General features: G+C 45.5%; 1 protein-coding gene across 6 annotated transcripts in view; it reads right to left on the bottom strand.

The window, feature by feature from the left end:
- Nucleotides 1-24,740, bottom strand: part of ap2a1 (adaptor related protein complex 2 subunit alpha 1) — a 33,009-nt gene that overhangs the window by 2,358 nt on the left and 5,911 nt on the right. For 2 of the 6 annotated variants that reach the window (XM_005949538.3, XM_005949539.3), the window contains exons 3-18: nt 21,346-21,539; nt 21,118-21,247; nt 19,420-19,521; nt 18,030-18,289; nt 13,679-13,847; nt 13,423-13,560; nt 13,092-13,274; nt 12,527-12,624; nt 12,216-12,447; nt 11,939-12,127; nt 11,699-11,853; nt 9,418-9,480; nt 7,222-7,284; nt 4,566-4,648; nt 725-814; nt 220-343 (exon numbers count right to left, since the gene is read on the bottom strand). In XM_005949538.3, the coding sequence (XP_005949600.1) occupies nt 220-343; nt 725-814; nt 4,566-4,648; nt 7,222-7,284; nt 9,418-9,480; nt 11,699-11,853; nt 11,939-12,127; nt 12,216-12,447; nt 12,527-12,624; nt 13,092-13,274; nt 13,423-13,560; nt 13,679-13,847; nt 18,030-18,289; nt 19,420-19,521; nt 21,118-21,247; nt 21,346-21,539 (2,273 nt within the window). The remainder of the gene's footprint in view (nt 1-219; nt 344-724; nt 815-4,565; nt 4,649-7,221; nt 7,285-9,417; nt 9,481-11,698; nt 11,854-11,938; nt 12,128-12,215; nt 12,448-12,526; nt 12,625-13,091; nt 13,275-13,422; nt 13,561-13,678; nt 13,848-18,029; nt 18,290-19,419; nt 19,522-21,117; nt 21,248-21,345; nt 21,540-24,740) is intronic. The other 4 variants (XM_005949540.2, XM_014330027.2, XM_005949542.2 and 1 more) reach the window with 2 other exon arrangements.

Below are 24,740 nucleotides of genomic sequence, written 5' to 3'. Positions count from 1 at the left end.
ACACAGACAGACACACGCACACACACTTCAGTGAGTACGATTTATTTCTGGAGATTTTTGGATGACTAGATGCTCACAGCGGTTTCAGTCTTATCCATGACAGTGTTGGTTTAACAAAGTGGGTGCAAACACACTGACTGTGACTGACGGGCTCCTCGAAACATCAACGCAGGGACGTGATCCAGCTCGCCACTGTTTGGGACTGATACACAAACCTACCTGAACTTGATGTTGAGCAGCGGGGCGTCACAGAAGTCAGTTATACACTCGATGTTGAGGACTTGTTGGATCTGGGCTCCTCCCTCTACCAGTGGTTCCACTGGTTTGCTCTGAACATTCAGCTGTGTTTAGTTGTCAAGAACCAAACAAACAGACCTGCAACTCTGTGCAGCGCACACACTGGTTTACAGAGTCGCTGTAGCCTCGTGTTATGTTATCATGACGAGTGTGTTCATGATAACATAACACGAGGGATCCATTTTCATCCCGAGGCGACACTACTACTGCAAACAGCATGTAAGCTCTAACATGAGTATTCACAGACGCTCTACAAAGAGACTGAAATATTTGACATACTTGTCCCTCCTTGATTCCACGTGTAGAGTTGCACTTTCCTTCATCACGGTGACACAGAGATGATGGTTTTGCACTGACACAGTTCATCAACATCCTGGGAGCTTTGGATGTTTCTACAACTACGCCTGAGTAACTGTTGAAAGGATATGAGCCTGCAGTTCCCCGGGACAGCTGACTGTGGTGCTGAAGCTGGCAAACTGCACTGAGGTCTTGTTACCATAGAAGAGGTACATTCTCCCTGAGAAAGACACACACAATGTTTTAAGGAGCTTTCAATGATCGACGTGGATTGTGGCTTACGCAAAATAAATACAGTATCAGTACAGCAGGCCAGGCCGCACTCGATGGGCAATGTCTGAAACTCTCACTGGCCTCAACAAGGTGGGAAACTGGTTTTCATGGAGCAGCCACGGTGGGAAACTTGATAAGATGGGATGTCTAACCTCACATGCAGTATATAAATCAGTACATGCATCTTCATCGTAACATCTACTGGTGTGGAATTCCCATTAGCATCAGCCTTTCAGAGAGCGCTGAGCCAGCACTGAACACCATAACCCCAGAGGTCCTCACCACTCAATCCCCACAGGGTCGCGTACTCAGCCCCCTGCTGGACACCAACCATCATTGTCAAGCATGCTGAGATGCTTCCTATGACAGAGAGCTCTGCGCTTCCAATGCTGGTCTAATGCACAAACAGCAAATAAAGAGGCTTGAGCCCAGAGGACACCACTGTGCTCAGGCTCATCTGTGATGGAGATAAGACAGCGTACAGGAAGGAGGGAGACAATCTGTCCCGCTGGTGCTCAGCAAGTCACCTGAAACTGAACTAAAAACAAAAGATCTTATGGTGGACTTCAGACAGCTTTCTCCCCACTCGTGATAAACGAGTCTGCTGCAGTCTCCACCTTCAGGTTTCTGCTAAACTCACAGCTGGACCCACAACACCAACTAGGGTGTTGGTGCCAGAGCCCAGCAGTGGCTGCACGTCCTCCCTGTCCTAAGGAAGAACAACCTGGAGCAGAAGCTGCTGCTGGCCTTCTACCAGTCCTCAGTAGAGAACATGCTGTCCCACTGCCTGGGTGTTTGGTATGCAGGGCCCTACTGTGGCCACGTGGAAGGTAAGTAACACTGTCCAAAGAAATCACTGGCCTCCATCTGCCACCCCTGGAGGCCATTGCTAGCTCCTCCTGTCTCAGGAAACCCAGCGTCATCACAGGAGACCCCTTACATCCCACCACCACCTGGTTGACTGCTGCCTTCATGACGGTGCCCCTGGTCATTTAGACCCCACACCTCCAGACTCTCAAACACCTTCTTCTCTGGCGACATTCAGCAAACAATGCCATGTTTGTGCTTTCTTAATGCCAGAGGTTTGGATTTCTGCAGCAGGTTGGCAGCTTTTGTGCACCATACACTAGGGCTGGGCGATATGGCCTAAAATTCATATCACAGTATAGTTTGAAGCACGTGCGGTAACGATATATTCTTTTCTTCTGTATAACATATTTTCCACACTTAAATCGAGAGTGTCCCTTATGTATGACTTCTGGTTGTGCTTACTGACCTCAAACCGATTTGGGCAGAAATCTGTTAAAAAATGTTTTAGTACAGCTTTGGTAAGCCGCACTGCTTGATGGCTGGTCAGAGCATTACGGCTGCCGTAGGGAGGAGCTTCACGGAGTAATCTGGGTCCTAAACTCCGTCCGTTTCAGGTCCCAAAGTCAAACGAACACAGAGTTAAAAACTGTCTGAATTCTTTCATCTTTAATAAAATCATCAGCGTTGCTGCTTTACCAGGTGTAACAATTAAGTTTTTTTTCCCATGAAAACAGAATTTACTACATTTAACGGAGTTAGAACTTAGCAGAAGTTAGCTCGCTAGTTTCCACCTAAACATTTCATAGCATGTTCTGACAGAGATTTCTGAAACTAATTCAAACGTACAGCTCTGCTATCACTTCCAACATAAATAAAGACAGAAAACTAAACAGCAGTGACGTTTGCAGGGTTACTGAAGTTGGACTACCTGGTATATAATGTTGTGCTACGTGATCACTAGCGACACAGCTATGTTAGCATAACATTAGCACAGTGAAGCTGGAGGATGAAGCCAACTTTTTTTCCACTCGATAAAAGTTAACGTGAGGAATTCTGGTGGTCAGGGACAAATGCAGGCGCATAGCAGGATGCTGTACACGGGCCAAACTCCAGTCAGGAGAACAACTGAGATTATTCATCCACAATACGAGGTTAGTTATTAATATACTGCAACAACATGGGAACAGAGCAGCTGCCAGAGAATTCAACATTAATGAATCAATGTTACGGAAGTGAAGGAAACTCAGTTTTTGGCTTTCCCCATATTTCAGAAGTGCTTCATCTCTTTGCTGTGACTGTCGCTCGCCATCATTTGCAGATGATAATGGTTGTAGCTGTCACTACCCGATCCGTACCGGAAACCCGATCGGTACCCCGCATACGCAAATCTTACGTCACTTCCTCTCTTTGCCAACATTGCGACATTCAATATATTTGAATGATACGGTTAGCGCCCAGTTAGCTCCTAGCATTTCTCAACAGCTCTGCCTCCTTTTCGACTGCCCAGGACATTTGAACAATGGATAATCCGTATACAAAGAAATTCATGCTTTTCTCCTCAACAGAGAGCGTCCCCCGATTGAGCAACAGCGCCGTAAAATAAGAAGAATGGCGCCTAATTACAGAGTTAATAACATTGACGTGAAGATTCATCAGCCAGATGAAGTGTTTACTGACAATTGACAGTGATGGCGCACATCATCATCACTATTCCAACAATCCTCTCCTCACAGACAAGCATAAACACACTCGACTATCGCTAAATCAGATTTAACACACGTTTGTAATGACGATAATTCAGTTTATAATAGGGTTTATTCGCTCGGTCAGCAGGTGGCGGTATCCTCGTACACTGGGGAGTAAACTGCCATTAAACGAACAGAAGAAGAAGAAAACATCTGCACATGCGCGGTACGGATCGGGTAGACCCGATTTGTACGGTCAGACTTTACACATGCGCAGTAAGGATCGGAGAGTCCTGATCCGTAACTATCTTTTTATTTTTCGTTTTTGTCTACATTGTACTGAAATGCTTCATTATTGCAAACATTTTAAGATATACTTGTTATTCTTAACATCTTAACAGATACTCTGACCCATAACTATCGTAAAACGCTACGACCGGAAGTAGAGGCCTTTCGTGCATGCGGGGTACCGATCGGGTTTCCGATACGGATCGGGTAGTGACATAGCCGCTGCGATGCTTTCGACCAAAACAGGCGCAGCTTCATGACATCATCAACATGCGCTATCGCGGTAGAGCGGTATAGTCAAAATCTCTATCGTTGGCCAAATTTATATGGTTTCTATCGTATATCGTTTATATCGCCCACCCCTACCATACAGCTCTGCACCCTGTGACCCTGGTCTTCCACTTTGTGGATGAGATCCTGGGGCTCCTGATCGTGCAAGATCTAGGAGGGGAAAACTCCTACTCACAATCTAGCTCGCTGCAGCAGTAATTCAAGTTCAGTGCGGATTCTTTCATAGATGTTGGTAAAGGCAGACTGAATTGATCTCATGTTGTCTGTGTGAGTGTGGCACTGAGACTGAAAACCCTTCATGAATGAAGAGGTGTGGCTCAGTACTTCGTCTGTGCAGTTCATAATCTCAAACTGTAAAATACTGGCAGCCTCCTACAGCAGAGGCACCTGTGGTATACATTTGAAAATCTCTGCCTTTGAATTTGAGGTTGAGATTAGTGAGACTCACACTCACTCACTGCCTCCCCAACAGGGTGATGACACCTCACAGCTTTTTACAGCTGAGGGGTAAGAGCAACATCACAATATAGCCATTCAAACATAATGAATTACTTGCTAAATCAGACATGTATTGGTAGGAAAAGGTATAAGAAGTAAGCAGAAAACCCCCAATGTAATACTCACCCAGATTCTGACGATACTCTGACTTGATGCCGATCTGCAGCAGCTGATTCTCAAACAAAACTCCGTTGTTTTTGCACACAAACCTGGGAGGGAGAAGACGAACAGTGAAATGACAAGAACAACATCCCTGCAGCTATTTGACAAAACTGGTCCTACTTAGATAATCAGCTATACAGTATTGTGCAAAAGCCTCTTTCTTATATAAAATTGGAAAGAGATCTACTGATGGTACTTCTCAGCAACAACACGCAGCCCCAAACCATTAGAGCCTCCACTAGTTTAAAGAAGACGCTCTCTTTTCTACCTCTCTCCTGAGAACCCCGTATACACTGAGGATGATTTGAACCACAAACTTCCTGCTGCTACTGATATTCAGTCCAGTACTGGTAACTCGTTGGTGTAGAAATCCTATTTTATGCCTGTCAAACTGCTGTCTTTGGCATTTTTCATAGGCAACATACTGCAACAAGATAAAACCTAAGTCATGTGTACACAACATCAACCATAGGTTAATGTTAAAGAAGCAAAATCAAAATGTTCCTGTGAAAATGTTAGATGCAAGGAGTGGAAAGGAATGCTGCTAATGTCCACAGACAAACTTCCACAGGCCTTTAGAGACACTAAGTGGAAAAAACCCAAAACAAACAAACACTATAAAGAGCTGGGGTTGGTTCAAGACTTTTGCACAGTACTGTATCCTAATTTTGATATTTAGCAAGTAATTGACTCACCTCTGTGGGTGCACTGATCTGTTAGCCACTGCTTTAATGTCAACATTCATCAAGTCACATAGAATAAGATGGGATCAGCTCTAACTTGGTTCCTTCAGTGAACACACGTACAGCACATATACGTTGGGATATAATGGCCCGGTGTGTTACGGCTGATGAGACCTCTACTCCTCCAAGAAACTTTATAGATCCAGTGATTTCAAAAGGGAGTCACAAGCAACATCAGACAGTGAATGTTCCCCTGAGGGAAAGCAGATCCCACATCTGGGCTGCTACCACAGGGTGTGCCCTCCATTCCCTCACCAGGAAGCATGGCTGGCTGTCGGAGAAAGATGAACACTGCACTACAGCAGCAGAGTGAGGCCCCTTTAACACAGGAGAAGAACATGTCCCACCCTGCCTCTAAGAGACCACTGTTGAATCTCCCATCCTACGACATGCTGGGCCCTCAAACGCTCACCTTTAACAGTGAACGTGGCCCGACAGTGATCACATAGGCCATCGTGCCCAACAATCAGAACATCGTTTGCAAATGCAGACAGCACCCCAGCTTAACTGAGAGCGGCGGCGATGAAATGCAGCACTCCGTGCTCAGACGTTTGACGCTGGCCGAGAACTGCAATCGGTAACCTGTAGCAACAGTTCGCAGCAACCACGGAGAGGAGGCACAAGCTGAAGCAGGTGAGCAACCAGCAGAACCCAGTGTGTCTGCAAGAAATGCATCACCTGCTTAGTTTAGTTTGGTTTAGACTGGGAGAGGAGAGGGTCCTGCCGTGCGACAGGAGTCCACAAGCATCTTTTTAGGGTCGAGTGCCGGAGCTTGTGATTAAGGCTTCAGGCCCAGTCAACTGTCTCCTAGCATAGACATCCACCAGGCAGAAGGGGCATGCCATCCAAAGAGAAACCCCACCTCTGAGGACAGGGGCGAACAGTCACCTCCTGGCCCGGGATGTCCTACCGCGAGGACGTCCCAGTGTAGACCCAGTACACACTGGAGAAATGACATCTATGGGCTGCTCTGGGAAACGATTCACGTTAACCCCGAGGACGTGGCTGGAGAGAGGCAGGTCTGAGCTACCCTTCTTAAGCTGCTGCCCCTGCACACAGCTGAGTGGTGTTACCAGTTACTGAAGAATGTGATTAATGTTTCAAATGCCTTTGTTAAGACAGTTTTTGACATTATCCATTAAATGGTTCTCAAATTCAGTGCAATATTGGAGCGTTCTTAGCTTTACACGAGTCGGTCGAACTTTTTTCCCTCGTTTAGTCAACTAAGAAATGAGTCACCAGGAACATCTCTGGTATTGGTACACACCAGGTGTGTGAGACGACAGCAGAGATGACTAACAATAGCTAGCTAGCCCAGCTCGGCAGAGGGGTTCTGCTCCTCAGTGAGAACAGCCTAAGAGCTAAGTGATATACGTGCAGGCAGAGCCACACGTACGTCATTACAGGCATTAAAGAATATCCCATACTATATGCACTGTACCAAGTGAATCGCCTGAACGGGAACCACATGTGTTAACCAAACAGTTACAAACTGTCAGTGTCTGATATCTGTTCTGCCACAGCTGAAAATGTTAAAAAATGACAGAAATAACCAAAGAATCTTTTACAGGTTACCCTGACAAACAAAGGGGAATCAAATTAAACCATTATTTTAAATATTGGAACTGGATCAGTACACAAGTGGCACTGTATGAATGATGTAATCAGAACTCTGTATTCAAATATACAGAATCCACACTGGAAAGTGGGATGAATCAGACTTAGTAGGGCCTCTAATGTACATGCTTTTTAAAAACAGCAGCAGAACTATGTAGAGCTGATATTTTAATTAAGTGTGAGGACTCTTTTTGACAAGGAATCAAACAATTTTATGCTGAGCTACAGCATGAAAATGTTTAGACACAGAAGAAGCTTACTTGTTAAGAAGTTCATCTGCCTCAGACAGAGGAGGAGCAGGATCCTCAGAGGGAGGAGCAGAGCTGGGAGGCCACAGGACAGGGCAAGGATGCAGGGACAGCCCAAGAACAAAGCAGGGATGAAGCAGATAGGCAACAGGACAAATAAGGAATGAATGGGTAAGAGTGGAAATGGGAAATGAGAGCAACTCATTCAACACAGTAAACAGGAACGGCGTGATGAAAATTGGCAACAAGATAAAGATAAAGTAAAATGCAGAGCTGGTTAGTACAAGCACTTCACAGGTGAATGATACACACAGTGCAGAGATCACCACGCACTCTGAATGTGCATCTGTGGTACAATACTCACACAGGCCCACATCGAATAGCTCTATACTCACTGCTTAACACACGGGCCCACCGCTAAAGAAATAAGCAGGGCTTCAAGTAACGTTAAAGAAAACTAGGTGAACATCAGCACTAAACATGCATATTGTGCACATAAAATGTGATGCCATTAATGATGGTTTTAATGTGCGCACAATATTTGCCCCGCAGTTGCTAGACAGTGTTTCCATGTTTTTACAGTTGTAATGATCATCTACAGTCTGTTTAATGTTCTCCTACCAGTCAGGACTGCTGCTGTGCACAAGCATTCTGGGGGGAACAAAGGTTATTACCAATAAGGTGCATCAACCACAGCAAAATATGAGACACTGTGGATCAATGGAGACACAATGCATTTGACTAAGATATCAGCTTCTGCTCCACTGAAAAACAAACGGGTGTCTGAAAGAACGATGGTGCTCTTATCCATCCAAATAAACTGACGGCAAATATATTTATAGCCCTTTTCCACTGGTACCTACTGAGCTCGGCACGACGCAACTCTACTCGGCTGCAGTCGTTTTCCATTACAATCGAGTACCAAGTGTAGAGTTTGTGTGCGACACAAACACAACACAACGCGATGGTGTACCTGCTGTTGGTGTGTGGCCTTGCGGCTCGGGGACCACGTTTTGTGTCATTGTTGGGTTAAAACATGGATGTTTTGTTTTTCATAAAGGAGTCGCTCTCTCTTATGACTCATTGTGCGACGCCACTTAGTGGCCAGTTGGATCAACACGACTCGACTGGTTTTCCATTACAACCCAGTAGTACCTTGTCTGCGTGCTTGTCGTCATAGTAACGTGTGTGCGCGTCCCACAGCACAATTAATATGCAACAAAGGTGGACGTCGAAGCGAATGCATACCTGCTGCTGGGTCTGTAGCTTTTCGTCACACTCGGGGAACACGCCGTCGTTTTCTGTAGCCGTTCTGATTTTTGTGAAAGCAACGCCAAGCAGGTACCTAAAAAGTAGCTGCTACCAGGTACTGTGACCTAATGGAAAACCCTGCAAACCGTGCCGAGTCGATTCCAGTAGGTAGTAATGAAAAAGGGCTGTAGGTGCTAAAACAAAGTCCCTGGTACCACCTAATGGAAAAGCCTAAAGACCAAGTCGAGGTGAGCTGAGTACGGAAAAGGGCCGTGAGATACCCAGGGCTTCACAAACCTACAGGTTGAAAATAATATTAATAGTAAATGTAATAACAAAATCATCTTTTATAGATTAATCTGTAGCACTGTTATATTACTGTGACGCACCTGACAGGAGAAGCAGAGCAATAATTCAGGACCACAGCTCAGAGTGAGACCAGAAGCTTGATGGGATGGGCAGCAGCCAGACACCAGCAAGAAGCACTTTATCAGGACAGACTGACTGAACGAGTGTTTTTGCTGTGTGGTTTATCACAGAAGGCAGGCCCAGAAAAGAGGGCAGTGTGTTGTACTGACTACAGAGCTGTGGATCTGCTGCTCTCACTACTCCTGTGTGGACAGTGTTATATCGATCACCCACAATTTTAGACGAGCAACTACCAAATTGAATGCGTCCTTTGGCACTGTGTACGTGCCCTGTATGAAGCAGTGCAGACGGTTTACAGAGCACGTTCCCTGTAACGTGCTCCCTGCTGCTGCTGCTACAAACCATGTGGCTGACAGCAGAAAAGTTTGCACTCAAAACAGCAAGTTTGACTAAGCTACTTCACTTACGTGCAACAAGTCACCTCCTCAGTAACATACATGTTAAAGACATTTTCAATGAAAAAAACAAAAGCCCGAGTTGCATCTTTTTAGCCAGTTCTAATTTTGTAGGTTACTACTGGTCCCTTACTCCGAGTCACCAGAACCCTCCACCAATAGGGAATCGGAGGTCTCAGTGGGCTGTTCCAGATCTCTGTCAGTGTCAATCATGGTGAAGGACAGGAGAAGACACGCATCCGTATCAAAACACACATGTGTAACCGCACAAACATACACAGACACACACACACACAAACACAGGGGAATGGAGAGAAGGGAAAGAGAAAAAGACGAAAGACAGTCACATACATAGCAAGATTAAAAAAAGCAGACCTGCCAACCTTGAAGCTCATACCGAGTCCATCGTCTCCGTTTGCCACAGATCAGAAACGCTGCGATCCAACTGTGACTCGACTTCTTACGTTTCTTAAAGCTTTTTCTTAAAGATAGTGGGCTGACCCACTACAGATCATGTGCTCCATTTACATGAGCCAAAGCATGAAGGCGTGGCTTATCATCACCAGAGGTTGCAGGTGAAACAATTATGAGAGCCTGGCTCACACCATCATGTGCCCTGTTGAGATCACGTGACTGGGAGAGTGAGTGGGGGTTGGAAGGGATCTTAGAACTGGATTATAGACGGCAGACGGCTGGTGTCGTAAGCCCCGCCCTCTGTTCAAAGATGGTTGTTCCCAGTGGACATGCATGGCCTCTTTCAAACCATCTGCCTTCTCAGAATGTGAACCCTGGCACCCTTGGAAGATGTGACCTATGACCTTTAGATGCCGATGTAGTCGAGCCTTGTGCTATCCAGGTGGTTCTTCTATGTTGTGCCATGTGTTTGTGGCACTCCTCGTGCGCTGCACTGCGTACCCCATGTTGCGTAGCTAGTGTTTGGGAGGTGTGTTTGTTGTCTGAGGGTGTGGCTGAGTTTGAAGTGCACCAGGATGCCTCCTGACTTTCTCTGCTAAACCTACATGACAATGTCCTTCCGTTGTCCTTCCGTTTCTCCCTCGTTAATGTCCGACCTCGTTTCTTGTCCGTCTTCTTTGATTTGATGGAGCCCCAGTTTGTGGACCTTATTGGTGAAGTCAGAGTTTTTGATGTAGTGGGGTGTGTTCCTCACCATGGGAGCTGGGATGGTGGTGAGGTGCTTGGAAACGTTGTAGGTGGCTGAGTATACACTGCTAATAATTGAGTGGGACGACTTCTTTGTGAACCCTAAAGGTCCAGCCACCCTTTCACTGAAACGGTTTCTGACAAGACTTCGCCAACGTGGACCAGCTAAAGGTCCAGATGCATCTTTCAGGGCTTTGCATTTGTTAAGGGTTTGACTTTCTTTTATCTCCTACAGTTTTCTTGCTATACATTCAAAATAAAAACCCACTGCCTACGTCACACGCTACAGTTCAGCCTTATGATACCAATATACCTGCTGACAGTGCGGTGCTTTTAACAGTTAGGAACACAACAAGTAATCATAGTATTTCACAGCACAATACATGTTATGGCCTGAGCAGTCAAAGAACGAACTTTTCTTTGAGAGCCAAACCTGAAGCAGTACATATTTACTCTTTGAGGAAACGCCTGTGCTTTTATCTCATGCTATACCAATCATTAACATCAACAGCGGCTCTCAAAGAAAAACCAGTCATCAACAAAGAGACGTTGGACCGCAGCATCAGATAAAACATCCAACTACAAATGTCTTCAGGTTGGCAGGTCCATATAAGACAAAGAGAGCAAAGTAAGACAGAGTGACCAGTGACAACATGAACAGACTGTAACTACCTGCATCGTAGTTGAAAAGCACAAACACAGCTCCACAACCATCTTACATTCACCACACAGTAAAGAAACAGCAAAGTTTGCCAGTGATGTTTGAGACAGTCCAGTATGAGTCAGTCTTACAGTGTTGTTCCTTTTAGCTCTGCTGCACTTCAGTCATTTTTAACCTCCAGGTACATTCGTGCACAGAACAAACCTGCTTTCTAGCTGAAGCTAACTTTGTTCCACGCTCGGTCCTGCACTACGATGCAAACGTGCACCTTTGTCTGATCGGTGCAGTCTAAGCTGTTTCTATCTTATGGCTGGTTCACCACTACACACAAATGAAATTGTATGAAAACAGATGTTACTTTGAGCTGTTACTGTGATGTCCCACAATCACCACACACGAGTGTTTGTAATGTTAGTCCTAACGACCGAAGCTGATGATTATTCTTAGTTCACAGGGTGCTGACTTTGAGCAGCTGGTTTTAGTTTCATTTCCTTTTCACACAGCTCTGCAGGCTCACAGCTTCTGTACAGCCACCCATACTGGACTTGACTAAAAGCTTAGTTCAAGAGTTCATCAAGACATGAACTTTCACCTCAGGAAGCCGTCGTCATTCACAGCAGCAGAAGGTGCAGCAGGCCCTGAATCAGAGAACACGTCCACGAGTAGGCTGCCAGCATTGGTCTGAGCAGCACCGACGGGAGCAGCAGAGCGAATTCCCAGCAGGTCTGCTGATGGTGACGGGGTGGACTGGAAACCAGGAAAGTTGTATTAAATGGAAAACATAAGAAAAGCTGAGAGTTTTGCAAACAAAGACTAGAGAAAGCGTGCTTACAGCATTAGATGCAGCCATGGCTGCTGTGTCTGGGCCCCGGTCGGCCCCTCCATTCAACTCCCCAGCCTCTCGTTTGCTATCATCCAGCTCTGTCACAGAGACAGCTCCTGGGCCCTTCTTCTTCTTCAGCTTGGCCAGAATGGAAGACTCCCTCTCTGGAAAGGGAGGCATCTCCTCTAAGACGGTGGCCTGAAGGGGAAACGCATGTTGTGGGTTACCTTAGCCAAGCAGCCCTGACCATTAACATAATGTCGTTTTATCATTGGTGAGAACTAACCAAGACATCGGTGCTCGCAATCGAAGAAAGCTTGAGATACTCGACAGCACGCTGTTGCAGTTCCACATCAGAGTTGCGGATCTGGCTGTCACAGCGCAGCACCTCTTGGATGGTGGCCTTGGTCTCTGGGAACAGGTTGATAAACTTGATGTAGGCCGACAGCAGCAGTGCACGAGTGGGCACCGAGCACAGGTGGAACTTGGAATGAAGAAGGTTGAACTGGACCAGGGGGCTAGATGACAGGGAGACGGGCTTATTACCCAGCATTTCGACTGTCGACTTGTTACCTTATCAGATTAAAACCACCTTACCTGGAGCGTGGGTCACCAGCAATCAGGTTCCCAAACTCTCCAAGAATGTAGCCTCCTACTTTCACCATGTTCTCATGACAGGCAGGGGCTTGCAAAGCCTGGAACACACAAGGTTTAGTGGTTTTCCTGAAACGGATCACTGAAACAACCTTCTTTAGGATTAAAGTATTTTTCGACTTTAGGCCACGTTTGCTTTTGCTCACATCTCCTTCAGTTCTTACTGTTGACATTCAGACGCTTGAGGACAATCACTGCTGTTGCAGACAAGATAAAAACACTACTATCACATATATGAATCAATTAACCAAAGGTAAACACACTCAAACCGTGGTGTGTGTGTGCTCCTGAGCAGCTATATTATTCATATATGAAAGTCTGAAGAGCCAAACCAGAGTGTGAGACTAATGTCCAAAAACAAAGTTTGAATGTAAAGAAGGAAAAACTCTTCTTAGTGAAACATCGGGCTGCAGAAGAGCCGTCCCAATAAAACACTTCCGAACCATCTTCCAACTACAAGCTCTCTCTATTCACCTCCACAACATTTCGAGGGTTCATGAAGCAGTACCTCAAAGACCGTTTTGGCAGCGTAGCCTTGCACATCGTCTCGGTTGATGACAATCTGAATGACGCGGTACCACACCTCCTCGCTGACGTAGTCCCCAGCAATGCGAATGAGGTTGAGGATAGTGTCTACATACCAGGAGTAGTCCACGGCATATTTCTCTGCCAGTATGGCCACTTTCAGCACCTGAAACGGCACAGTCAAAACTGGTTCATCTGTTCAAAGCTGACAGAGTGGATCAGGACTCACCACTCACGTGTTTTCTGTAATGGTGCTAAGTGTTACCCCAGGCCTGGCATAAACAGCATTTGCTTGCACAGTGACTCACACCTACCATTTCCTCTCTGATGGAGTAATCTGCCGTTTCCAAGTAGCTGAGCATCTCCGCTACGATCTGTTTGGCGTTGCTGCGATCACACATGGCATACAACAGATCGGCCGCTCGCTGTCGCACACTCACGTCCCTCTCAGTCTGCAGAAGCACGGACAAACAATAAGAAGAGGAACAATGAGCGCCAACAGTCCGCTACACCAGTGATGGTGTGTGTCTTTGTGAAGGTAAGCATTCATTCTTAAATGTGAGGCGTCACCTTCAGGGCATTGATAACGGTCTCGATGTGCGTCTTGACCGCTTCGTGGGAAAACTCAGAGCTGGCCAGCGTACACATGCTCTCCAAAGCCAGGTAGCGCAGGTTCGTCTCTCTGTGCTGCAAGAACTGACCCAGCTGGTTGCAGGCTCGTACCAGGAGGTTTGGCTCGCTGAGTAGGAGACAGAAAAACTCCCTTCACTGACAGCCTGGTACAGTTCTGAGCAGCCAGTTAGCAGAGAGTCATGGTTTGTGTCCGTTTTGGTTTTAAGGTGACGACTCGACCACCACACTGCTGCTTCTAAGGTACTATAGACCAGCGGTGCCCAACCCCCGGGTCAGGGGGTCCGTGACTCGTTTGGTACCGGGCCGCGAGAGCTGAGGCTCCGCTGTGAAATTCATGGTTTTCAGGGTTTTTATCGTTAACTCGGTTCCCCTGGGTCTTTCCCGTGTTGTAGTTGTGTGTCTTATTTTGAAAGAAGTATTTACGTGTTACCATAGCGACCAGAGAGCATTAAGGGGCAGAGAGGAGGACATTACTCTCAGTGTTGTTGAAGCATTTGAGGAGCACGCTGCTAGCTCAGGCGGTAGAGCAGGTCATCCACTGATCGGAAGGTTGGTGGTTCGATTCCTGGCTTCCCCTAGTCTGCATGCCAAATATCCTTAGGCAAGATACTAACCCCAAATTGCTCTCCGATGCATCCATCGGAGTGTGAATGTGTGTGAATGTTAGCTATGAAGCACTTAGAAAGATGCGATTGTGTGAATGGGTGAATGCACAGGTTGTGTGAAGCTTTGAGCGCTCAGATGAGTAGAAAAGCGCTATATAAGAACCAGTTCATTTACCCTTTACCAATAAAGTTAAACAAATTAACTGAGTAATTGTGTATTATGATATTTTCAAAATACCACAGTTTTTATCTTGGTCGTATTTATTTTGTCGTATTTATCCGCCTTAAAGGCCGGTCTGTGGTGCATTAAAGGCCGCTGCTGTAGACTATAGAGAACTGATGATTTTCACTCAGCAAAGGCATCATCTTTAACTTCTATGTATGTAACGTTGTTAAATAATTGCGCAGAATAATATAAAACATCTATGAATATGCCATAAAGAAAGACTTAATCAGAACGTGGGGCTTTAAACCTGCTTCACACATACAGAGGACCAGACCATGACTGTACAGAGGTTCATCTACATATTTCTGTCTTACGATAAGAGGAAGAAGGGCAGTTCTAACAGTGTGCCATCCTTAGTAGTAGTAAATGTAAGAATTCTGTCAGCAGGGTTTAAATGAGAAGTAATCAGATTAACATTGTCCATTCAATGTTTTCTGAAGTGAAGAAGCTGCTTGGATGAGAAATGAAACATTCTGGGCTTTTCTATAGTACGCTGTGGAAACTGTCATTTAATTGTTTATCTATTAATGAATTACATTGGTGTCGTTTGGTTACTGGAGGAGGAAAAGTTAAGAAAAACACATTTTAAAGTCTCACATGTCTGCCCGGAGCAGTCCAGCAGTCTGGGCTGGAGTCTGTGGGCTGAGTCGGACCCCCGGGCATACATCTCACACCCCTGTTCTAGCAGACCCTGTGCACACCCACCTGGGAGGAGATCCCCCGGACACCACCTGTCGTCTCATTAGGAGCATGCCCCATCGTTGTTAGGCATGCATGTCAGCACACGAGGGCCAAACACATTACCATGTAACATGTGAAAAAGGACTAGTATGCCATTTCTTCACTGGCTTTGTGGGTTGTGTATATATTACCTTTATCATGTTCTTTAGTGGTATGGATTCTCTTCGTATTCATAAAGTAGTCGTACTATAATTCTTACTAAAAATATCACTATTAGATCTATTAGTAAAAGTACTCCTCTTAATGAACAATACATAAATAATAATTGTACCTCAGACTCACAGGGCCCAAAGTGTGAGTGAGAGTGAGTCAGTGAGAGATGCACAGAACAATTTCAGGATGTATCCATGCTGGTCAAATTTAGAGGGTTTGCAGTTGTTACAGGCTGTGAATGTGCTGAGGAGATGATCTGCGTTTAGGTGACATTAATTACCGTAATTGTCGGGCTGTAAGCCGCTACTTTTTGCACAAGCTTTGAACCCTGCGGCTTTTAGTCAGGTGCGGCTTTTCTATGGATTGTCCGTGATTTTTGTCATATCGTAAGACGATTTGTTTTGTGTGTTCCGCTGTTGTACGGCACTACGTTGCCTGGCGGAAGGATCGGGGTTCAAGAGTGGTATGTTAGTCACATGTCCGTCCGCCAGGCAACGTAGTGCCGTACGAAGTAGCGCGAAAAACAAACTTCAAAGTAGCGGTACGCGTTCAGCGGGAGTCGTGGATGATGAGCGGCGATAAACTTGCGAAAAGCAAGTTATGCCCAACTCCACCGGTGGATTCTGACAGCGTGGAAAAGTGTGAAAACATCCACGATCACCAACGGATTTTGAAGGGCTGGACTGCTGCATGATGGAGAGGAGGACACCGCCACGGCCCTTCTGAGGGTGTTCGACTCTGACACTGACAACGAGGATTTCTTTGGTTTTGAAAGTGACAACGAAGGAGAGAAGAAGAGTGGATGACGAAGCCATCCTGAGCCTGTTTGTATCCGACACTGGAGAAGAGGACTTTGGTGGTTTTAGTGCGCAGGAAGAAGAGAAAGATGGTGGTGAATGACTGACTTTTCTTCTTGTTAAAGCTGTGTCACTGCACCTGAGCCTAAAAGGTAGTCCGAATCTATTTTTCTGGTGTGCTGTAGGCTACTGTTATGTACTACATGTGCAAATATGTACCCATAACTTGTTTTTCAAAATATTAATAAAAGTGATGTCTCCAAACAGCCATCTCTTTCCTGACAATTCCCTTTGTGCATATTCTCTTACATATGATAAGTCAACATTGAAACACCTGCGGCTTTTGGTCAGGTGCGGCTAATGTATGTACAAAACAGGATTTTCCCCTGATTTTAGCTTGTGCGGCTAATATTTAGGTGCGCTTTGTAGTCCGGGAAATACGGTATGTAGACTCAGCCTGCTGACTGCATTTATTCTCCAGCAGCTCAAAGTCTTTTAAAATAAAATTGTTACAACAGAATGACGCCTGTTTTTCCCACATTAAAAAAATCTTTGGTCCAAGTTAATTGTTGAGAGTTACATTAGTGCTACATTAATGTTACATTAGAGTTACATTAGTGTTACGGTTCGGCGTTGGCAGTGTATTGTTTTAGGCATTTTGTTTTGGCGTGACTGTCATGTGTTTCCTGTTTTACTTTGAAAGTCTGTGTTATCTTAGTGTGTTCAGTTTACGTTTCCTTGTCTCGTCAGGTCTAATTTGCCCCAGCTGTGTTTCCCTCCTGTGGTCCATTCCCTGATTGCTCCTTCTATGTATTTAAGCCCTGTGTTTCTGTATGTCATGGTCGCGATCTTCCCCCCCGTTGTAAATAGTTTGGCGCCTTGTGGTGTGATGTAAATAAATATCATATTTTGCTTTAAAGAAAATAGTTGTTGATACTTTTGTTTTGGGATTATTTTTGTGGAAGCCCGTATTAGTCTTTTTTATGAGTTCGCCCTCCTTAAGAGCAGTGAGCTTGGGGGCCCTTTTTCCCTTTTTTCTATTTTTCCTGAGTTGCACGCCGGTTGCCTAGGCCGGGGTGTAACATTAGTGCTACATTAGAGTTACATTAGTGTCACATTAGTGCTACATTAGAGTTAAAATAGTGTTACATTAGTGTCACATTAGTGTTACATTAGTGCCTACATTAGGCTAAATTAGATGTTAACATTAGTGTTACATTAGTGTCAGCATTAGTGCTACATTAGAGTTACATTAGTGATAGTCATTAGGCTAAGTTCAATAGTGCACATTAGGTTGTACATTGAGTTACATAGCTATTAGAGTTACATTAGTGTCAACATTAGTGTCACATTAGTGCTACATTAGTGTTACATTAGTGCTACATTAGAGTTACATTAGTGTCATCATTAGTGTCACATTAGTGTCACATTAGTGTTACAGCTCATCTTCTCTGCTGGGTGTTTAACAAGCAACACTGATGGTGCCACAGGAAACTGTTATCGATGACGAGCTTTGCTGGCTCACCTGTCAGAACTGGAGTCACTTACACCAGAATGTGTTACAAACATACACAGGTAGACTGCATGCACACACATCAGTAATTACACACTTATTTACAGTGTCATTACAGCATGAGCAGCACAGGCTGGCAGCCGACTGCACTTAGATTAAATGTGTGGCGCGAGTTAGCGTGCATTCTTTAAACTCGAGTGATAACAGTTCATTTCAATAATAAGTCAGTGAGGATGCTACAGACAGTACTCACCTGTCATAGTGGATGATAAGTGAAATAGCCTCAAACAGGATGGCATTTTTAGCATTTGAGTGCTGCACCTTCTTTGACTTTGGTGGCTCCTGGGCCTTATTAAGAATGGTCTCCAGACACTCTACCAGACGGCCCTTGACAGCACCATCTTCTGGTGGAGGGTAACACTGCAGCAAGCGCAACAGCTTGCAGGAAAGCCAGGGTGCCGGCACAAAATAGTAGGTGTAATCCTGCAGATCGGTGGAGGCTGACGAAACGATCTGGAGAACAAACAGTATTTATCATTGAGATGAAACCGTCTGCAGAGCATCTGTGTGGAAGCTTGCTCTCAACCGTGCAGTAAAACCTTGGGCACAAACACATCCTCCAACCACACACACCCATATTTTGCCCCGTTGCGGTTTATTTCACACCTCAAACATTTAGTAAACACATAAGCAAATACAAGTAATCTGCAATAAATTACAGGTAGTAATAAAATAAACTACTAACTCTTTTACGCTACGTCCGCACCTACACGGGTATTTTTGAACACGCAGCTGTTTCGTCCACGTAAACGGCGTTTCAAATCACCAAAAACGGAGATTTTTTAAACTCCTTTTTTTGCGTTTACGTGTGGACGAGGAATACAGAGTTCGTCACGCAACGTCAAAGCTATGTGCCTTTTTCACATCACGCTGTGGCCACGTTATTGTTTACATGAGATGAACTGCAGAATGACAGATAGAGACAAAATACTGTCTGCAGGTTTTACGCGCAGTTACTGTCCCTCCATTTACAAAGGCAGAGGCGTCACGGTGGGATTATTTTACATGTAGTTGTTTTTTTTCCCTGTGTAATAATATTCAACATTGCTGTCAATACATTTTTCAAAAAAATGTCTCTCTGTGCAAAATAGGCTTAAAAACAAACAGCTGTGGGATCCTGTTTGTCCGTGATTTGAACCGGGGAACAAACTGTGGCAGGATCAGCCTGATGTTATTTGTATCCCGCTGTAACTTTACTGTATAAAGCGCAAACATCTCCAACATGTCAGGAGTAGTTAGTCATTACAAGTGTTTGTGAACTAAAAATGAAGAATGTGGAATCCTGTTTGTCCGTGATTTAAACAGCCCAGCGCTGCTCCCGACGAAGGAAAGACCAATTCTGCAGGGAGACCTACCTCAGCACCTGTGCAGGTGAAGCCAAAGGGCAGATTTGCTTCACCATGTTTTCTAGTCTTTGGCTTAGAATGAAATTGGTTGGGAAACATATTCAGCGATGCTTCATCTCCTGCTTTGTGTTTGTGTGGGCGCCCCGTGCTAGCAGTGTCCAAGCGTTTTTGGGTTTTTTCCCTTTTCATACCGCACCCCCCCCCTGCAATGGCTCTACAATTGTTTCTGACACTCACCCTGCTGAGGCGGGAGACGGCGAGGGAAACGCACGTCTTAAACTCGTCTGGATTCTTCTGGCTCAGGCAGGTGATGAGGGAGATGGCTGCTGTCACTACACCCTAACCCCACCCACAAAGAGAAAAATGAGTAACCGCACCGATTCATCACAGCGGAGACAACTGGTACATCAAAACATGTTTCAGTGGCTCATTGAAAAACAGACAAATGCAGGCAGAACATTTAATCATGTGAAAACACTCTGAAGTGTTACAGGGTTCATTCAGTCATTGTTCTCATTGTTTTACAGTTAAAACGTTCCGGTAAAAACAAATACCACCGCTGCTTTGGCGCCTATACAGACTTATGCTGAGTCACTAACCCAGTTCAATTTATATTGTACCAAGTCTCAACAACAGCTGCCTCAACAGAGTTCATGTCAGAAGATAAAAAAGCTACAATATCAGAAGGAAACCCAACGATCACCCTGTGAAAAAGCACTTGGCGATAGTGGGAAGGACAAACTCCCTTTTGACAGACAGAACCCTCCGGCAGAGCCAGGCTCAGGCAGGGACAGACATCCACCCTGTCGGTCGGGTGAGGGGAATAAACTGGCCAGAAGGAAAACTACAGGGGATGTACAAGGATGTACCGTCCACTCGGTTCCTTAAGGAGCCTTTTTGTGTTGTTTGGCTAGCGGCACTGAAACAGCTGTGATGTTCGTTTTAGTGAAGCTCTTTATGAATGAGAAGAGTGTGGAGGAGAGCCTGGTCAGGTGACAGGATGGAGTCAGGAACAGATTTTTCCTGGTGTGGCCAGATGTACGAGCGGCACAATCGGCTGCTGCGATCAGCTCTATCTCATGAACAGAACAATCTTTCTTTTTCCAAGAACATCACACCACAAACAGAACTATGATTCTTAGCGAATGCCATCAGCACGTCTGCAGGGAAAGTAGGTTTGTGTGTGATGGGGTGATGGAGTAAGACCTCCCCAAACACCAGCAGCTGTTTGGCTGTGCTTGGGTTACTATAAAAGTGATCGCTTAGACTGATTTTGGTTTCCTTATATCCCACTGAGTTATGGTTCTGTCACTAGTTAGCTAACATAAATAAATCTAAGTGTATGTTACCATCAACCAGCCAACCCGATGAAGTCACGCTCAGCACTGGCACAAGATGGCGCTCAACATGTTTGAAAGCCTTTAAGCTCTGGGAACCACTCCATGCTCGGATTGGTTAGTTCGTATTCATCTCTGGCTCTCTTCCACAGCGCGTCTTTGGCCTCCTCATGTAACCACCAGTCACAGCAGATGGCCCTGCCCCTCGCTGAGCCTGGTTATACCGGACCTTTCCTCCTATTCAAAGAGTTTTTCCTTCCCTCCGTCACCAAGTGCTCTCCCACAGAGGGATGTCTGATCGTTGGAGGGGTTTCTCTACATCGCTGTAGGGACTCACAATATAAAGTGCTGTTTTTGTGATTTAGCATAATGTAAATAAAACTGAAATGAACCAATGACACGTCCACAGCTGGGCTGAAAGGTTAGGATTTACATGACCTAGGATATTATCCTTCTTAGAGTATTTACTGAGTTCTAATGCTCTAATGAGAAGTCACTGTCGACAGGAAGGAACACTGAGCAGAACAAGCGGCCCACGCGATGCTAAGTCCTCCACAGCATGAAGGGTCCTGCTGCTGAATGACCTCTGTGCTCTTACCATGTGTTGGTCGTTGAGTAAGTGCACTACACGGGACGTCCATTCACCCATCAGCACCAAGTCGGGAGAAGTCTTATAGAGCCGCAGCAGACAAAGGGCCGCTGACTGTTTCACACTGTCCATCGTATCACTGCGTTGCATCACATTCACAGTATCACAGTTAACAGGAGTTAATCTAAAATAAGTACAAAAACAACCCAACAACAGTGAAGCATCACAAACACTTACCCTGCAACCAGTATCCGAGGGATCTCACTGGCAAAGGCTTCGGCCATCTCACGGCTTCCCACGTTCGCAATACAGTGAAGCGCCAGGCACATGAAGGTGGGGTTGCGGCTGGACAGGTCGTTCTTGATGGCGTTGTTGATCAGACGGATTAGCTCACTATTGCTATTCACCAGCACTGAGATGAACAGGTAGCCCTGGACAAATCAACATCGACAGTAACAATGAGTGGCTTTCAAACACAGCGTCCCACAGCGTGTGCTCTGCATGTGTCACAACTTTGTGGACTAAGCAGTTTACACCAGCTGCTGTGTCACCCACGTTGTGTTATGATGTTAGCACACTCACAGGTTAACAGGAGCTGTGTCCCAAAACCTAAGCCGCATCCTTCGGAGGACCCGGCCTTTGCGGTCTACGTGGGCCGGGTCCTCCGAAGACCGAGAAGGCCGGAAGTGTGAGGCTGTGAAATTAGACGGTCTAGCCTTCAGATCAGCGTCACCGCGGTCTCGGTGGAGTTTAATAAACTCGGCCGTCTGTTCCTTGCTGTCTAAAACATAACAGGACACTGGAGTAAACTCTCGACTGTCTCATACTTCTGTTTAATCAGTTTTCTGTTTGACGTTTATTCAGCGGTGTGAAAACCACCCGATGGGTTCATAAAGTTTAACTTTAATCTCAGCCAAACTGATTTACTCAGGAACCAATCAAACACTGAAAAAAGCCAAACAATAACATTTTTAAGTTATCTGAGTGACTCATATATCATGTTTAACCTGAGGAGCGAAAGACAGCGGTGGGTCTGAAAACGATGAAGCTGGGAGTTCGTTGTTCTTAGCGGCTTCAGTGACCCTCAGCCCCCGGCTAGCTATCGAGCTAGTGGGTAACAGACGTCTCTGAAAACGTCGGAGCGCTTTTGAAAATATGCGGTGTCTGATAAACTGAGCAGATATTTGAGGTTTACACAGCTACATTCTCGCCTGAAAATATGTTAAACGTTTATTTTGTGACCCAGAAAGAATAATAAGAGTAATATTAAAACTAACTAGCTGCCGCCATTGTTGGAAACTGGAATGGTGGGCCACGAAGGACACACCCGACCCATCCTTTAAATTCGGGGAAATGAAGGACGGATTTGTCGGCCGCATTTGAAGGAGTCGACGAACTGGGACAGCCTTCATCACCTGGCTGTGACGTAATCGGCCTACAAATGCGGCCTCAGGAGGACGCGGCCAACATTTTGGGACACAGCGAGAGTATCAGGTGTCATGTGAAACTAACGAGCTGTGACACAAATGACCAGCTGACGCCTGTTATACACTCAGTATCTGCTGTACTGGGTCTACAGAGGTCTCTCTTTTAATAGAAACACCTGGATTAAGGCTTCATAGATCAGATCTTAAAACTATGTAAAGAAATGGTTCATCCCAAAATTCATTAGGAAAGCTGATCCCACTCAGCAACAGCAGTCACTGCATGTGTGCTACGTGTAGGGATGGGTACCGGTGTCCGGTGCCATGATGGCACCAGTTCTGACATAAACGGTAGTAACCAGACCGAAAAGCAGCGCACATTTCGGTGCTTTATTTCGGTGCTTTTTTTTCCTGAGCTGTGATACACTTTAGATTCTAGCCAATCATTTTACATTTCCGAGGATAGTAGGCGGGGCCAGGTAGTACGTACGTTCTTTTAGAGCAGAGCTACAGATTAAAAATGTCCAAGGCGAAGCGGTCAAAAGTCTGGCTGTACTTCACAGCAAAAGATGCAAACTCAGCAGCAACAAGTGCTTTAAGCTGATACTGTGATACTGTCAAAGGAGGTAACACCTCAAATCCGATGAAACACCTGGCGACGCATAGCGTTTTTTTTAAAAGCCGAGAAATGCGCCGTATTTGATAGCTTGCTGCGAGACCTCACACCGAGCACATCTACTGCGGGTGTGGTGCCTGTTATCGGACCCGGAGTTAGCAACATCCCCCAAAAACCCGAAGAGGAGAGTCCTGGCCCCTAGCCCTGCCAGTGTAGCAGAAATGATGAGGATGATGATGCAGCAGCAGCCGTTCTTCTCTGCGTGAGTAGCTTAATGTTGTTCGTGTGTAATTTACGTTGAGTAGGCTAACCACGTTATTACATTAATGCATGTAAGGTGAACTAGCAAACATCATCATAGCTACATGCGGCTGTCTTCTTGTTTGATGGCAGATACTCCCTTCACCCTGGCCAAAAAGGCTAAAATGACCAAAGAAAAAGTGGAAAACAGTTAAACATGAGAGGTTTTGGACAAAGTTTGTGTTTTTTCCATTGTTTAAGCACTGCTTCCAGCCAAGAGTGATACCATATATGCCCCATAGCTGCAGAAAAGGCTAACATTGTTATCTTTTTACAAAAAACAGCTGAACATGAGAGGTTTTTGGACCAATTTTGTGTTCTCCATTCTTTAAGCACCGGTTTGAGCACTGTTTAAGCACGGGCACCATTTCAAAAGTACCGGTTTGGCACCGGTATCGGACAAAACCCAAACGATACCCATCCCTAGCTACGTGTGCTCTCACACCTGCAGTTGAACACCCGCACCGAGACCCTTTGAAGCTAGTCTCAGTACGGCTCCAAAGGAACTCCAGAGCCGTTTGTTTATTGTGTGAACGTGATCCGAGCCCAGGTGTACGCTGCAACACTGTGTGAAACAAACCACAGGAAATGCTACAGGTTTACACACTTGTTTGTAAACTTGGTAGAAATCAAAGTTCCCAGCTCGGATCAGGGTGAAGGTCTGGAGCTTATTAGCGGTCGTGTTGAGTCAGTCGCAGCCGTCACTTCTCAAACCACATGGATCCTGAATCATCCTTATTCTGCTAACTAAACATTTCCTGTTCCTGAGGAAACTCTCCACACCCCACAGTCAGGAAATGAAAAGGTCTCAGCAGCAGAAGGATTTGTTCTGCAAACATTTACTTCAGTTTTTTCAAACAGCATTTCAAAGAACACATGAATCCACACAGGGCTTCATGTTTTTTCCTAAAATGTAAGTATAAATAAAAACACCCTGGAAAAGCGTGCGGCGGTGACGAATCACAGCTGGTAGTGACGTGAAGTAAAGGACTACCACGTTAGCTACGTCACAAATAATCTAATCCTGTTTTTATTCAATAAAACAGGGAAATGATGCTGTCAACACTCTCACGTCTTATATCTGGTGAGCCTCAACGGGTCAGGGATCGGGTGTTTGAGTCCCTCCTGTACACTGGAGCAAAAGTGGGCCAGCTGTGAACGCTTGGTCACAGTGTTTAGTGGACACGTGAAAAGTGGAAATGCAGCCCATGTTCATGCAGCACTTTTATACTGCTACGTAGCACTCAAAGGGCTTTTATACCACACACACACACACACACACACACACACAC

This window comes from Haplochromis burtoni, unplaced genomic scaffold (assembly GCF_018398535.1).
Source record: "Haplochromis burtoni strain Fernald_Lab_line unplaced genomic scaffold, NCSU_Asbu1 Contig_651, whole genome shotgun sequence".
NCBI classification, from domain to species: domain Eukaryota; kingdom Metazoa; phylum Chordata; class Actinopteri; order Cichliformes; family Cichlidae; genus Haplochromis; species Haplochromis burtoni.
Note: the sequence above shows the minus strand (reverse complement) of the source record. Positions and strands in the feature narration are given on the sequence as shown.